This window comes from Diadema setosum, chromosome 8, assembly GCF_964275005.1.
Source record: "Diadema setosum chromosome 8, eeDiaSeto1, whole genome shotgun sequence".
NCBI classification, from domain to species: Eukaryota; Metazoa; Echinodermata; class Echinoidea; order Diadematoida; family Diadematidae; genus Diadema; species Diadema setosum.
This window is the reverse complement of record NC_092692.1, coordinates 29,070,432-29,083,054: the sequence shown is the minus strand read 5'-3', so window position 1 is coordinate 29,083,054 and position 12,623 is coordinate 29,070,432. Positions and strand designations below refer to the sequence as shown.

The 12,623-nt window shown below is 42.6% G+C and overlaps 1 protein-coding gene across 1 annotated transcript in view; it reads left to right on the top strand.

The window, feature by feature from the left end:
- The window catches only part of LOC140231451 (dynein beta chain, ciliary), a 60,990-nt gene that overhangs the window by 36,450 nt on the left and 11,917 nt on the right, over window positions 1-12,623 (top strand). Inside the window, exons 40-54 of the mRNA XM_072311580.1 lie at window positions 341-545; window positions 1,387-1,487; window positions 2,134-2,301; window positions 2,775-3,014; window positions 3,734-3,895; window positions 4,543-4,736; window positions 5,406-5,568; window positions 6,346-6,612; window positions 6,990-7,151; window positions 7,638-7,871; window positions 8,610-8,870; window positions 9,806-9,949; window positions 10,556-10,837; window positions 11,480-11,675; window positions 12,280-12,392. Of these exons, the coding sequence (XP_072167681.1) occupies window positions 341-545; window positions 1,387-1,487; window positions 2,134-2,301; window positions 2,775-3,014; window positions 3,734-3,895; window positions 4,543-4,736; window positions 5,406-5,568; window positions 6,346-6,612; window positions 6,990-7,151; window positions 7,638-7,871; window positions 8,610-8,870; window positions 9,806-9,949; window positions 10,556-10,837; window positions 11,480-11,675; window positions 12,280-12,392 (2,892 nt within the window). The remainder of the gene's footprint in view (window positions 1-340; window positions 546-1,386; window positions 1,488-2,133; window positions 2,302-2,774; window positions 3,015-3,733; window positions 3,896-4,542; window positions 4,737-5,405; window positions 5,569-6,345; window positions 6,613-6,989; window positions 7,152-7,637; window positions 7,872-8,609; window positions 8,871-9,805; window positions 9,950-10,555; window positions 10,838-11,479; window positions 11,676-12,279; window positions 12,393-12,623) is intronic.

The following is a 12,623-nucleotide window of genomic DNA, read 5'->3' as shown; positions in this document are numbered from 1 at the left end:
GGATACGCATTATAAATAATGGGCATGAGATGGCAGTATACAACGCGGTACTCCGGGTTACAACGGTACCCCGGTGTACGGCGTGCCGAATCTATTTTGTTGCTTTGAGATGCTGGATGTTTTTCGTGATAAAATGATCAATTGATGAGATATGCCAGTATACCTTTTGATAGTTCTATATGTATTATTAATTACGACATTGGTGTTGCTGTTGAAGTTGTTGCATTTGTTTTGAAGTTGATGATTATCATTACTATCAAAATCATCATCATAATCATAATCACCAATAACATCATCATCATTACTATCTTCATTATCATCATTATCGTCATGGTAACAGGCCGTGCTCGTGCACACCAACGAGACCATCCGAGTGCGCTTCTTCATGGACCTGCTCATGGAAAAGGGGCGCCCCGTCATGCTGGTGGGTAACGCCGGTCTGGGCAAGAGCGTGTTGGTGGGCAACAAGCTGATGAACCTGGAGGAGGACAGCATGGTGGCCAATGTCCCCTTCAACTACTACACTACCTCCGAAATGTTGCAGCGTGAGTTTATTTTACTGTTTTTGGATATCTTGGCCATATCAAAATCGATTTTCATCAAATAAACTTTGAATTCCTCTAGAATTGTATACTCTCTGACAATACATAAGGCAGTTTGTAAGTGCCTCGCAAAAAAGTTAAAAGCTGAATCCTCACCTCAACCAATACTATACCATCCCTTTAAGAGAGAGAGAGAGAGAGAGAGAGAGAGAAGAGCACTTAGTCACTTGCATCTTGCCAGCCACTCAAGATTTTGTTCAGCTGCTCTTTGAGATTTACTGCATTTACAACAACAAAATATTTAGAGTGATTATTAGTATCTTCATTATAGTATTCTGTAAAGAAGCTTTCCTTCCGATGATTCAACACATTACACACTTAAAACTTTTTTTTTTAAAGATGTTTTGGTTTTATGGATTTGTCTCTTGTAGAAAGAAAAAAATCCATCTTATAAATGTAGTGATTTATGAAACTGAGGCTTTCTTTCTCACATTGGTTCCAGAAAAACACAGATTTGGCAGCACGAAGTTCAGTCAGTGCTTACGTAACAGGTCTCGATAGAGTAATCTGTGGTTAAACATAAAAATAATAATGAAGGTTTGCTCCGGTGTGAGCGTAATGCAGTGTCAGAATTATGGCAGGAGAAGATGTGTGCTGTCATGCACTTCTGCAGACTTTCTGCTGAACTCTTTGAATCCGATTTGCAGCCAGTCTGTCCACAATGATGCCTTTGGCATTTTGCAGTGGTGGTTCAGAGAGGATCAGCCAAGTTAGGTTTAATAAAAAGGCAATATTATATGTTTTCTCTTCCCTCTCCTCCCCTTTCCCTGACGTGGATGTGTAGGTGTTCTTGAGAAACCCCTTGAGAAGAAGGCCGGTAGGAACTACGGACCTCCTGGAACCAAGAAGCTCATCTACTTCATTGATGACATGAACATGCCAGAAGTGAGTAACGCGCTTTTTGTGTTTTCTATGCAGAGAAGATATATAACAATCTCAATTCATGCTTCTGGGTACAGCTTGATATCTTTATGCTTCAGGATATAGGGAACAGAAATATGCTGATGTGAGGTCATTTAAAATTTATCAATTGTCTGTCTTGATCGTTGATTAAGGAGAGAAGAGTTTATTGTGGAAAGAATTGGTGGTCATATGGGATGCCAGAAATGTCCCATGGTGCTTAGAAGAGCACCACCACAATACCATTTCCTATACTACTAAATATTTAAATACTTCTACTGCTTTCACTAATACTACCGCTACTGCTATGACTACTACTACTACTATATACATCTGCTACGACCATCCCTATTGCTATTATGACTACTGCACTATGCTGCATTTCCAACTGCCTGTCTCAGAAGACATATTGGTTTTCTGTATGCTCTTTCAAGTTTGATAACTGTACCTCTTCCAGACGACTCTGACCTTGGTGCCAATCCAGAGATCTTTGATGCTGTCTGCAGACCTGGGTCTTCTACATTACTCTGAGATCAATTACTTTACTTGTATTCTGCTTGTTGTTCTTTTTCACTTTAAAAGTACTCCCTTTAAATCCTCAAATGTCCATGCTTTTCTTGCTTTCCAAAAGGTGGACACCTACGGCACCGTGCAGCCCCACACCCTCATCCGGCAGCACATGGACTACAAGCATTGGTACGACCGCATCAAACTCTCCCTCAAGGAGATCCACAAGTGCCAGTATGTGTCCTGCATGAACCCCTCAGCTGGTAGCTTCACCATCAACCCCAGGCTGCAGGTGAGACTTTCATACTTTGCCTTGTTGGGTGACAGGACCTTGTATCTCAAATTTTGATGTTTTTTGTGGGAACAGGATGTTTGGTGCAGGGCAGTGGCTCTAGATTGCCATCCTATGATTTTCTAACTCTTTGAGGGCATACCACAATTTTCTTGTTATGTGAAGAGAAGGTCACCTTTCCTTCAGGATTAGTCAGATATATGATGTGGGGTGAAGATGCCAACCAAATAAGAGAGGGCTTCAAGTAGCATTCCTATGGGCGCATCTTAGCTGGCTTCAAAAATACAAGTTTATGAATGATGTTCTGGACTAAAAGTTGCTTTGAAGGGAAAAGCGTCATTTGCATAGTTACAAATTGCCCTTGGCACATTGACATGAATATGAATGGTTGGCAGACGAAACAAAGCGACTGGAAGCAAAGTGAAAGCAATTCTCATGCTGTTTTTTTCTCTTTCTTCTCCGTGCGTGTGCAGCGTCACTTCTCCGTGTTCGCTCTGAGTTTCCCCGGCCAGGACGCTCTCTCCACCATCTACAGCAGCATCCTCAGCCAGCATCTGCAGATGATTGGCTGCCCGACCGCCATCCAGAAGCTCTCCTCGGTCGTCGTGGCCGCGACCCTCGACCTCCACAAGAAGGTGGCCCAGACCTTCCTGCCCACCGCCATCAAGTTCCACTACGTCTTCAACCTGCGAGATCTCTCCAACATCTTCCAGGTGAGTACGCAGCTCGCAAGAATGTGAATTCAGTCTGTCCCCTTCTTCTGTCCCTTCATAAATTTCCATCCTTTTCCTTCCCTGTGCCTGTTCATCCATTTCCCCCCTCACTTCTTTCTCTCCTCTCCTACTGTCTTCTGTCCCTCCATCTTCCCTCCATACTCTTTTCCTCCCCCTCTAACACCTCACTCTACTCTTCCTCATTTCTTTCTCTCTTTCCCCTCTTCTCACATTCCCTCCTTACTTGTCTCTCACTTCTCTCCCTCTCAACTCTTTCATCCCTCTCCTATTCCTCCCCTCCAACCCTTCTATCCTTCTGTCCTTCTTCCCTCTCTATAATATGCTTTCTCACTTCCTTCCTTCAAAATAGCAACAAGAATTTGAATAATTTTCACAAATTGCAACATCAGAGAGTATTAGATTGAATATATATAAGCTATGCTTAACATCGATGGACACAACAGATTGATGGGAAATTCCTCGCATGTACCCACAGGCTGCTAATTTGCACTGCCAAAAGCCCTTTGTTCGTGCTAGTTTTAATGCTAGTTTGCAGTTGTCCCTTTAATAGTGTCGTAGCGCTTTAGGACGTAACTGTTGCATGGCTTTAATTCTGCGTGATGCATTCAATTTCTTACATGGCCCTGATGATGGTTTGTAGTTTAGAGGAACATTCACACATGGCAGAACTTGAAAGTGGACTGTTCCCATTCCTGCAGGGCCTGCTGTACTCTAGCCCAGACCTGCTGAAGGCACCTGTGGACTTTGCCCGCCTCTGGATGCACGAGGTGGACCGGGTCTACGGTGACAAGATGGTGGAGGACAAGGACCAGGAGACGTTTGACAAGCTGGTGCTGGACTATGCCAAGAAATACTACGAGGTTTGTCTCCAAGTTACTGTAGCGCTGTATTGATTTAAAAACAAAGCTTTCACAAAATCCTTCCCACAATCTTGTCCTAGATGCTGTCTGTCCAGGAGCTACTTGATTCCATACCCTCCCACTTTACTTTTGTTCTGTATACTTTTCTTTATTAAACCAATGGAGACATATGAATCCACTCCAAAGCAAACAAAGAAAAAAGAAGCAATGATGGTAATGATGATGATAATGTTTAGTTCCACCATGTCTTCTTGCCCAGAGAGCATTCAACCACATTAATTTGGTCACCGGAATCGAAGTCTCACCTACAGTACACTCCCTCCACTCGCTTGGAATAAACATTCCAGCATGGCTGCCACATTACGGTGCATGCATGCCAAATCTCACCACAAGAGCATATAGCTTCCTTTATTTTGACTACACATTTTTACTCCAGGATATAGAGAGTGATGTTGCAGATAATGTGTCTTACTCAAAGACCCAAGTGCTATTGTAGAGGTTGAACCTTAGACCTTCTCATTGGAAGCACACGGTGTGCAGTCCACTAGACCATGACATCTCTATATGTCCTTTCCATCTGTTATCCTAGATTGTGGATTATGATAAATTGAGCTTTACCTTGTATCAAAATCATTCTTTTCTTCCAGGACATTGAAGATGAGGCCCTGAAGGCCAAGCCAAACATCTTCTGCCACTTTGCGTCGGGAATCGGTGAGCCCAAGTACCTGCAGGTGCCGGGATGGCCGGAGCTGAACAAGATTCTGGTGGAGGCGTTGGACACGTACAACGAGATCAATGCCGTCATGAACCTGGTCCTCTTTGAGGATGCCATGCAGCATGTGTAAGTTGCTGTCTTTCCAGAGTCTAACCGCCTTATCTAATTCTGTAATTCTCCATCAAATTTCCAGCATATTTGAGGATGGTGGTGGGGGGGGGGGGGGATGAGGGAGTGTGAATGCACTTGGCTGTGTGTGGTTCTTCCATATCATACAAGTTGCATGTTTTAAAAATTGTTGTCTCATTGTAATAAAACAAAGAATACATTCCTAGAAATTTGTGATTCACCAATCAAGCCCCATGCTCTTGTACAAAGTCCCAACCCTGCCTGTATGGATGAAATGCTTATCGTAAAAGCAGCCCCATGAAGAGAGAGAAAAGGGAAAGAGTACAAAGATATGAAAGCCAGAATTCTTTTTGAAGATGTACATCTTTCTGCATGGAACTGTGATTTCAACCTCAGGCAGCTACATCTAATCTTGATGTTTTGGATTATTGGAAGTGCAAGACAGAGGACGAAGCAAAGATGTTTAAAGGGAAGACATCGTTATGCCTTTTGACAGATAAGGAATTGTATGAATATGAATCTGCAATTCAAGTTCTGCTGTTATTTGACAAAGCAATGGCATAAAAAATATGATAGAGTCATGAACAGTCTCGTGAAGCACAGGGAACTTGAAGGGAAACTTGCGAGTACTTAGTGATGTTATTTGTGTCTGCTTCCATTGTGTAGGTGCCGTATCAACAGAATCCTGGAGTCGCCTCGTGGCAACGCCCTGCTGGTTGGTGTGGGGGGTAGCGGCAAGCAGTCGCTGGCCCGTTTGGCCTCCTACATCAGCAGCTTGGAAGTCTTCCAAATCACCCTACGCAAAGGGTACGCCATCCCCGATCTCAAGGTATGCCAGAAAGCTTCATCAAGGGCTTGTTCGTGTAGCAATGCTCATCCCTTGTCAGTTGCTACTGACAGTAACATGATGCTTTGTCTTGAATGAATGAATGAATGGATGGATGGATGGATGGATGGATGAATGCATGAATGAATGAGTGGTAGATGGATGTATGAATGCATAAATAAATGAATGAATGAATAAGTGAGTGGAAGATGGAAGGATGAATGAATGAATGAATGAATGAATGAATGAATGAATGAATGAATGAATGAATGAATGAATGAATGAATGAATGAATGAATGAATGAATGAATGAATGAATGAATGAATGAATGAATGAATGAATGAATGAATGAATGAATGAATGAATGAATGAATGAATGAATGAATGAATGAATGAATGAATGAATGAATGAATGAATGAATGAATGAATGAATGAATGAATGAATTAGTGATTGAATAACATGAATCTCAAGTTTCTATCCCTAAGCTGCGATGTACGTATTCTATTCATTTCTTGTCCCATCACATTCATATTCCTTAATTCTGCATGTAAGAATTATCACTGCCTTATACATGTATCTTTGACAATGTCCCTACCTTAAAACAGCTATTGGGATATATCTGCAATGTTTGCAAAAGAGATTGGTGCTGCTCAAATGGGTGTATTTTCCCTGCCCCACTGCGTAATCTTTTGTCTGCTTCGTGTGACGTCATACAAATGCATGTTCATGTGATCTGTTTGTGAGAGTTATCCCTTCTCTCTTGCCCTTGACCCCCAGCTCGACCTCGCAATGGTATGCATGAAGGCCGGTCTTAAGAACGTGGGGACGGTGTTCCTGATGACAGATGCCCAGGTCGCCGACGAGAAGTTCCTCGTCCTGATCAACGATCTCCTGGCCTCTGGCGAAATCCCCGACCTCTTCCCCGACGACGAGGTGGAGAACATCATCGGAGGCGTGCGCAACGAGGTTAAAGGTCAGGGCCTGCAGGACACGCGGGAAAACTGCTGGCGATTCTTCATCGATCGGCTGCGCAGAAACCTCAAGGTAAAGGAAACCTCCAGCAGTCTCATGTGAACTGATGAAAGGAAGGTATCTGCAGTGAATTTGACCTCATTTGTTATTAAAGAGTATGAAAACTGCAGATTATCTCGAAAAATGCATAGTAATAAGGAGCACAGCGTGAAGAACATGAAACCTTACACAGCAATTATATCTGTTTGCAGTTTTAGATCTTAAGATATAAGAGAAGAATTCCAGTGACATACCATGATAATGTAATAATAATGATAATGCTATAACAAGGTGCCCATCTGCTGGCATATCTTAGAGGGTATGTCATATAGTTTAAAAAAAAAAAAAATCCTTGAAATTGGGCATTCAGCATTTTACCGTCATTTGCCAATTTTTCCCCTCCATTGCAGACCGTCCTGTGCTTTTCACCCGTCGGCACGACGCTTCGCGTCCGCAGCCGTAAATTCCCGGCCGTTGTCAACTGCACCTGCATTGACTGGTTCCACGAGTGGCCCCAGGAAGCTTTGGTCTCTGTCAGTCAGCGGTTCCTGGACGAGATCGAACTCCTCAAGGTCAGTGGAGGAATTCAACCCTGGCAACCCTGATAATTTGCTTGGGGGGGGGGGGGGGAATGACAGTGTCTAGTGTGGTGTGACATGAGGCACCTAGTGTTTGTAAAGCAGGTGTGTACCATTTTAACAGTGAATGGCGATCGTGTAGGCATTACTGGTTTATGTCGGGACATTATATACACTGACACACTGTGTGATTGAACTTTTTAGGAGTTTTGAAGCTGCATTATTTAATTGGTGCAAAGTGTTGTTTTTTTTTTTTTCCAGCTAAAAATCTCTGTATTTAGTGTGTATTGGATTATATTTTATGAAATAAGGGCTATTTAGTATTAAAGTGTTGTATTGAAGCTGTAGTTTGCAGTACTTCAAACCCAAACAAATTTTGTGCTAGTCATAAAGATGGAATCATTGTCAATTGGAAAGATGGAATCTGTGATTTTAGGTTTGATTGATTTAAATCTTTTGTGTTGTGTTGTAATATCCTAGGGTGACATCAAACCCTCCATTGCCGAATTCATGGCCTACGTCCACGTGAGCGTGAACGAGAGCAGCAAGCTGTACCTGACCAACGAGCGCCGCTACAACTACACCACGCCCAAGAGCTTCCTGGAGCAGATCAAGCTGTACGAGTCGCTGCTCTCGCTCAAGGCCAAGGAGCTCACCGCCAAGATGGAGCGTCTGGAGAACGGTCTCACCAAGCTCCAGAGCACTGCACAGCAGGTGGGTGTGGTCTAAACGACATCTTCTGTTAACCATCTAACTGTAAAACAATATTTTCGCGAATTGGAGACGACAGCTTTTTTCGCGACATGAAATATTCCCGAGTCGCCTCTAAAATTCAATGCATATAGTGTAGACAAGAATGTTTGTGTGCATTTTTATTTCGCGAATCTTGGCTTACACGAAATTCACGAAATTAAAATGCACGCGAACATTCCTCGTTTTACAGTACCATCAAGAGTCCTTTTCATTGCCACTCATTGTTTATTGGAAATGATTGAATATTTCTGCCTCTGGGATACATTATGTACGAGTGGACATGGATTCATGTAATTGAGTCACTGTTATATATCATAACCAAATATATTTCGTAGGTAAGCCATATGAGAGGTTCATAGATAGCTGTATGATAGAAAGTTTCCAGCCAACAAGCAATGTTTTGTTATGAATGCACCCATGTCAAGAGTTACAGACTCTGCTTTTGAGGAGAATTAATCAAACAAAATGAGAACAAAGTAATAGCTATACCTCGATAAAATACTGTAGTTTCACAAAATGGTGACCATTATCACTCAACAGAGCTGGAAAGCTGTTGACAGCTCTGCAGTGCAATAATGTTTTCCCCAGATATAGAAAGAGGGCTCACATTGTGATTGAGTCATATATAGTAACTGCTTGTCAGTTCAGGAAATCAATGGTGCGTGACTTTTGCCAATTCTCCTGTTCCTCCCCCTGAAGGTCGACGACCTGAAGGCCAAGCTGGCATCCCAGGAGGTGGAGCTGGCGCAGAAGAACGAGGATGCAGACAAGCTCATCCAGGTGGTCGGTGTGGAGACAGAGAAGGTGTCCAAGGAGAAGGCCATCGCAGACGAGGAGGAGAAGAAGGTGGCCGTCATCAACGAGGAAGTGTCCAAGAAGGCCAAGGACTGTGAGGAGGATCTGGCCAAGGCTGAGCCTGCCCTGCTGGCTGCCCAGGAGGCTCTCAACACCCTCAACAAGGTACGGTTAGAACTCGACATGGTATGATTAGACCTCAACAAGGTACAGGTAGACCTCGACAAAAGTGCAATTAAACCTCAACAAGGTACAGTTAGACGTTAACAAAGTACTATAAGCAGTGGTGGCAATGTGATAACCACAATGTAGATGAAGAATTGGTGTGTGTTATCAGTAAGGTACGGTTAGAACAGCAGTAGTGACAACAAGCTTGCAAGGATGTAGAGGGAGAATCAGTGTTTATTATCAACAAGGTACAATTAGAACAACAGCAGTGACAGCGTGATTACCGTGATGTAGATGAAGAATCAGAGTGTATTATCCACAAACAACAATTAGAACAGCAGCAGTGCCAACATGATAACCTTGATACCAATGAAGAGTTAGTGTGCATCAAGAAAGAGGTTTTACCCTTTCTTTGCTAGGGACTTTACACAATGTGTACACTGCTGTGGGCTTTTCTATGCTGATCAGCAATCAAAACACACAGAAAGAATATAATGAATGAAAAAATGCATGTTTTATGTGACTGTGCAAGAATTGTTTGTTTGTTAGTTTATTTGCAACATGCACTCGATGCATAGGTCACACAGCACATCAAAAAGTCAGTTATTGGCATGTTTGATTGCACTATGCAAGTTGATCACAACATGCATATATAAGTTAAAGGACCACATCAGATTGTTGGTTTTTTTAATTTTTAATTTTTTTTAATTTATTTATTTATTTATTTATGTGAGCCGGCAGCAGTGCATAGACTGTGTGAGCTTCACTGCAGACAGTCGGTGTGATTGCCTTGAAGAAGAATGAGAAAGATTAGTTTGTTGATGGATATTGACAAACAGCGTTTCTAGATTTGATATGAAGTGAAGGCATTCGAGACCAATTAAAACTATCCTCTACTACTATCGTTCTACTACTATCGTCTTGTCTCACAGAACAACCTGACAGAGTTGAAGTCCTTTGGTTCCCCTCCCTCGGCTGTGCTGAAGGTGGCAGCCGCCGTCATGGTTCTCCTCGCGCCCAATGGCAAGATCCCCAAGGACCGCAGCTGGAAGGCAGCAAAGGTCATGATGGGCAAAGTAAGTATCCTTCTGATTTGTATTTCCACCCCCCCCCCCCAGTTTTCCCTTTTGTAAACTGCGAAATATATTTTCTCTCTCATATCTTTGTGTCATTTTCTCCCTCTTCAAATGAAGATTGGATGCAAAGAGTCCTGTAAAGTTGTTTGCCTTTCTTTTAATTTCCATATCCTTCATCAATTTCTTCTGTGCTTGCTGCATTCCTCCTTTTTTTTTTTTTTGTCAGTGTGTCTCTGTTTTTCATGTAGTTGACATACTAGTATTAGTCTTAGAGTACATACTCTCACAATAGGAAACATATGACTGCTAAGCACTAGTATATTTGGGAAACTTGATCAACACTGTCAAAGGTTTTATGCTCATTCTCATTGTCCATTGCAACGTGTGAGTTATCATCTTTCCTGCAAGATAGTATGTAGTATATATATATATATTTGATTGACTTCCACACAAAGTTGATAGAAACAAACCCCTCTAAAAACCCCAAGAAGAAATGAAACAGAACAGTATGCTTGCTTGAAGTGGCGAAGTACAGATAATTCAGTTGCTAAACGATATCAGTGCACTTGTCCTGTGTGCTCATGCTTCTATCATGGCCATTTGTAGGTTGATGCCTTCCTCGATTCACTGATCAACTACGACAAGGAGAACATCCACGAGAACTGCCTCAAGGCCATCAAGGAGTACCTCAGCGACTCCGAGTTCGAACCGGAGTTCATCAAGGGCAAGTCCCTGGCCGCCGGCGGGCTGTGCTCGTGGGTCGTCAACATCGTCAACTTCTACAACATCTACTGTGACGTGGAGCCCAAGAGGATCGCCCTGAACAAGGCGAACGAGGAGCTGAAGGCAGCCCAGGACAAGCTGGCCACGATCAAGGCCAAGATTGCTGTGAGTGCACTCCTAGGAGCTATGATGGCGTCACGGTTGACAGTAATGATAGGGATCATGATGATGATTAAAGTGATGATGTGTCGTTTGAAAGTTTGCATGGTGATGTAAATGAGGAAGAGAGGTTTGTGGTAACACCATGTGTATGTAGTCCTTGAAAAGACTGTTGTTTGACAAAAGAAGAACCTAGAGAAGGGAGGGTGGAGGAGGGAAGCAACATGAGAATAGTGTACAGACGGCGAATGGTGATGGCTGAAGTTGAAGATGATTATGTTGACATTTCAGTTTGAGGATTAGAATTTTTGTGATGATAGCATCATGGAAAATATTGGTATTTTGTCATTGATCTTAAGGCTATTGAATTATAGATTGGATGGTGGTAAAAATGATGATCACTGTAATACTGAGTGGTTTGATGGAGGATGACAATGATGAAAAAACCATGGACAAAGGCAATTGTATCACCAAGCCTGAGGGCGATGAATAGGATGGTGATTAAATAATACTGATTGTTACAGAAACAATTGACATTAAAGATTATTCAGAAGACATGTTAGTAATATATTGCTTATGTAAAATGATGGTGAAGCAATGAAACATTAGATTCATGCTGCCAATGTGTTTATGCCCTGCATCAAACAGGAACTGGATGCCAACCTGGCCGAGCTGACCGCTGCCTTCGAGAAGGCCACAGGAGAGAAGCTGAAGTGTCAGCAGGAGGCCGAGAACACGGCCCGCACCATCACCCTGGCCAACCGGCTGGTTGGGGGTCTCGCCTCGGAGAACGTCAGATGGGGCGAGGCGGTGGCCAACTTCAAGGAGCAAGAGAAGACACTGCGTGAGTTCTGTCACCTTTGACCTTTATATCCCTTCCATTGTCTTTGACGTGTCCTCTTCTGTCTCACCTTGTGGTATACTCCAATCCAATATCTGAAACACAGTACTGCAATATTGTAGATGTTAATCAGCAGTAATATGTACAACAGAAGCAGCAGCTAAACTGAGGATCTGATTAGCTCTTTTCATGATTGCTGTGGTCACTTGTTGCAGACATGTTTATGAATCAGACCCTGTCTTCATATTTGTGATATAACCATTCTCTATTTGAACTTGGATAGATGGGTAAAGTTAAATCACATTTGTATTATGCTGATTAAGGCATTGTTGCAAGGTGGTCTAAGGACAATACAATGAATACAGACAAATATCAAAGATTCTTCTTTCAATTTTTTTTTTCTTCAGAAATTGGTGAGGCTAGACACCTTAGGATACACCTTCATCACTTAATGTAGTTGTGCTATAGCAGTACTTGATGTCGATGACAGATCGACTAGATTGAGACAGCCTTCTTTCTGTGAATTCTTGATAAAACATGACAATTAGTCTCTTGAAGATTGTTGGAGTTCCTTCCATGCATATTTCATTCTTCGTTACTCTTTCAGCCGGAGACGTTCTACTGATTACAGCTTTTGTGTCCTACATTGGCTGTTTCACCAAGAATTACCGTCTGGATCTGCAGGATCGCATGTGGTTGCCTTACCTCAAGGGACAGAAGGTATTTGTGGCTCCTAATATTTTGTTGCATCATTTCTACTGTCATGTGTCCCTGTTGGTTAAATGCACGCAACTTAAGAATGGGACAAATAATGGCACAATTGCTTCTGCTATGTCTTTTTTTTTGGGGGGGGGGGGGAGGGGAGGGTGGGTACACCTGAGCTTTAATTCATTGATAGCATTCTTCCAATTTTGAGATGAAAATACTAGCTTTGAACAGGATAATGGCCTT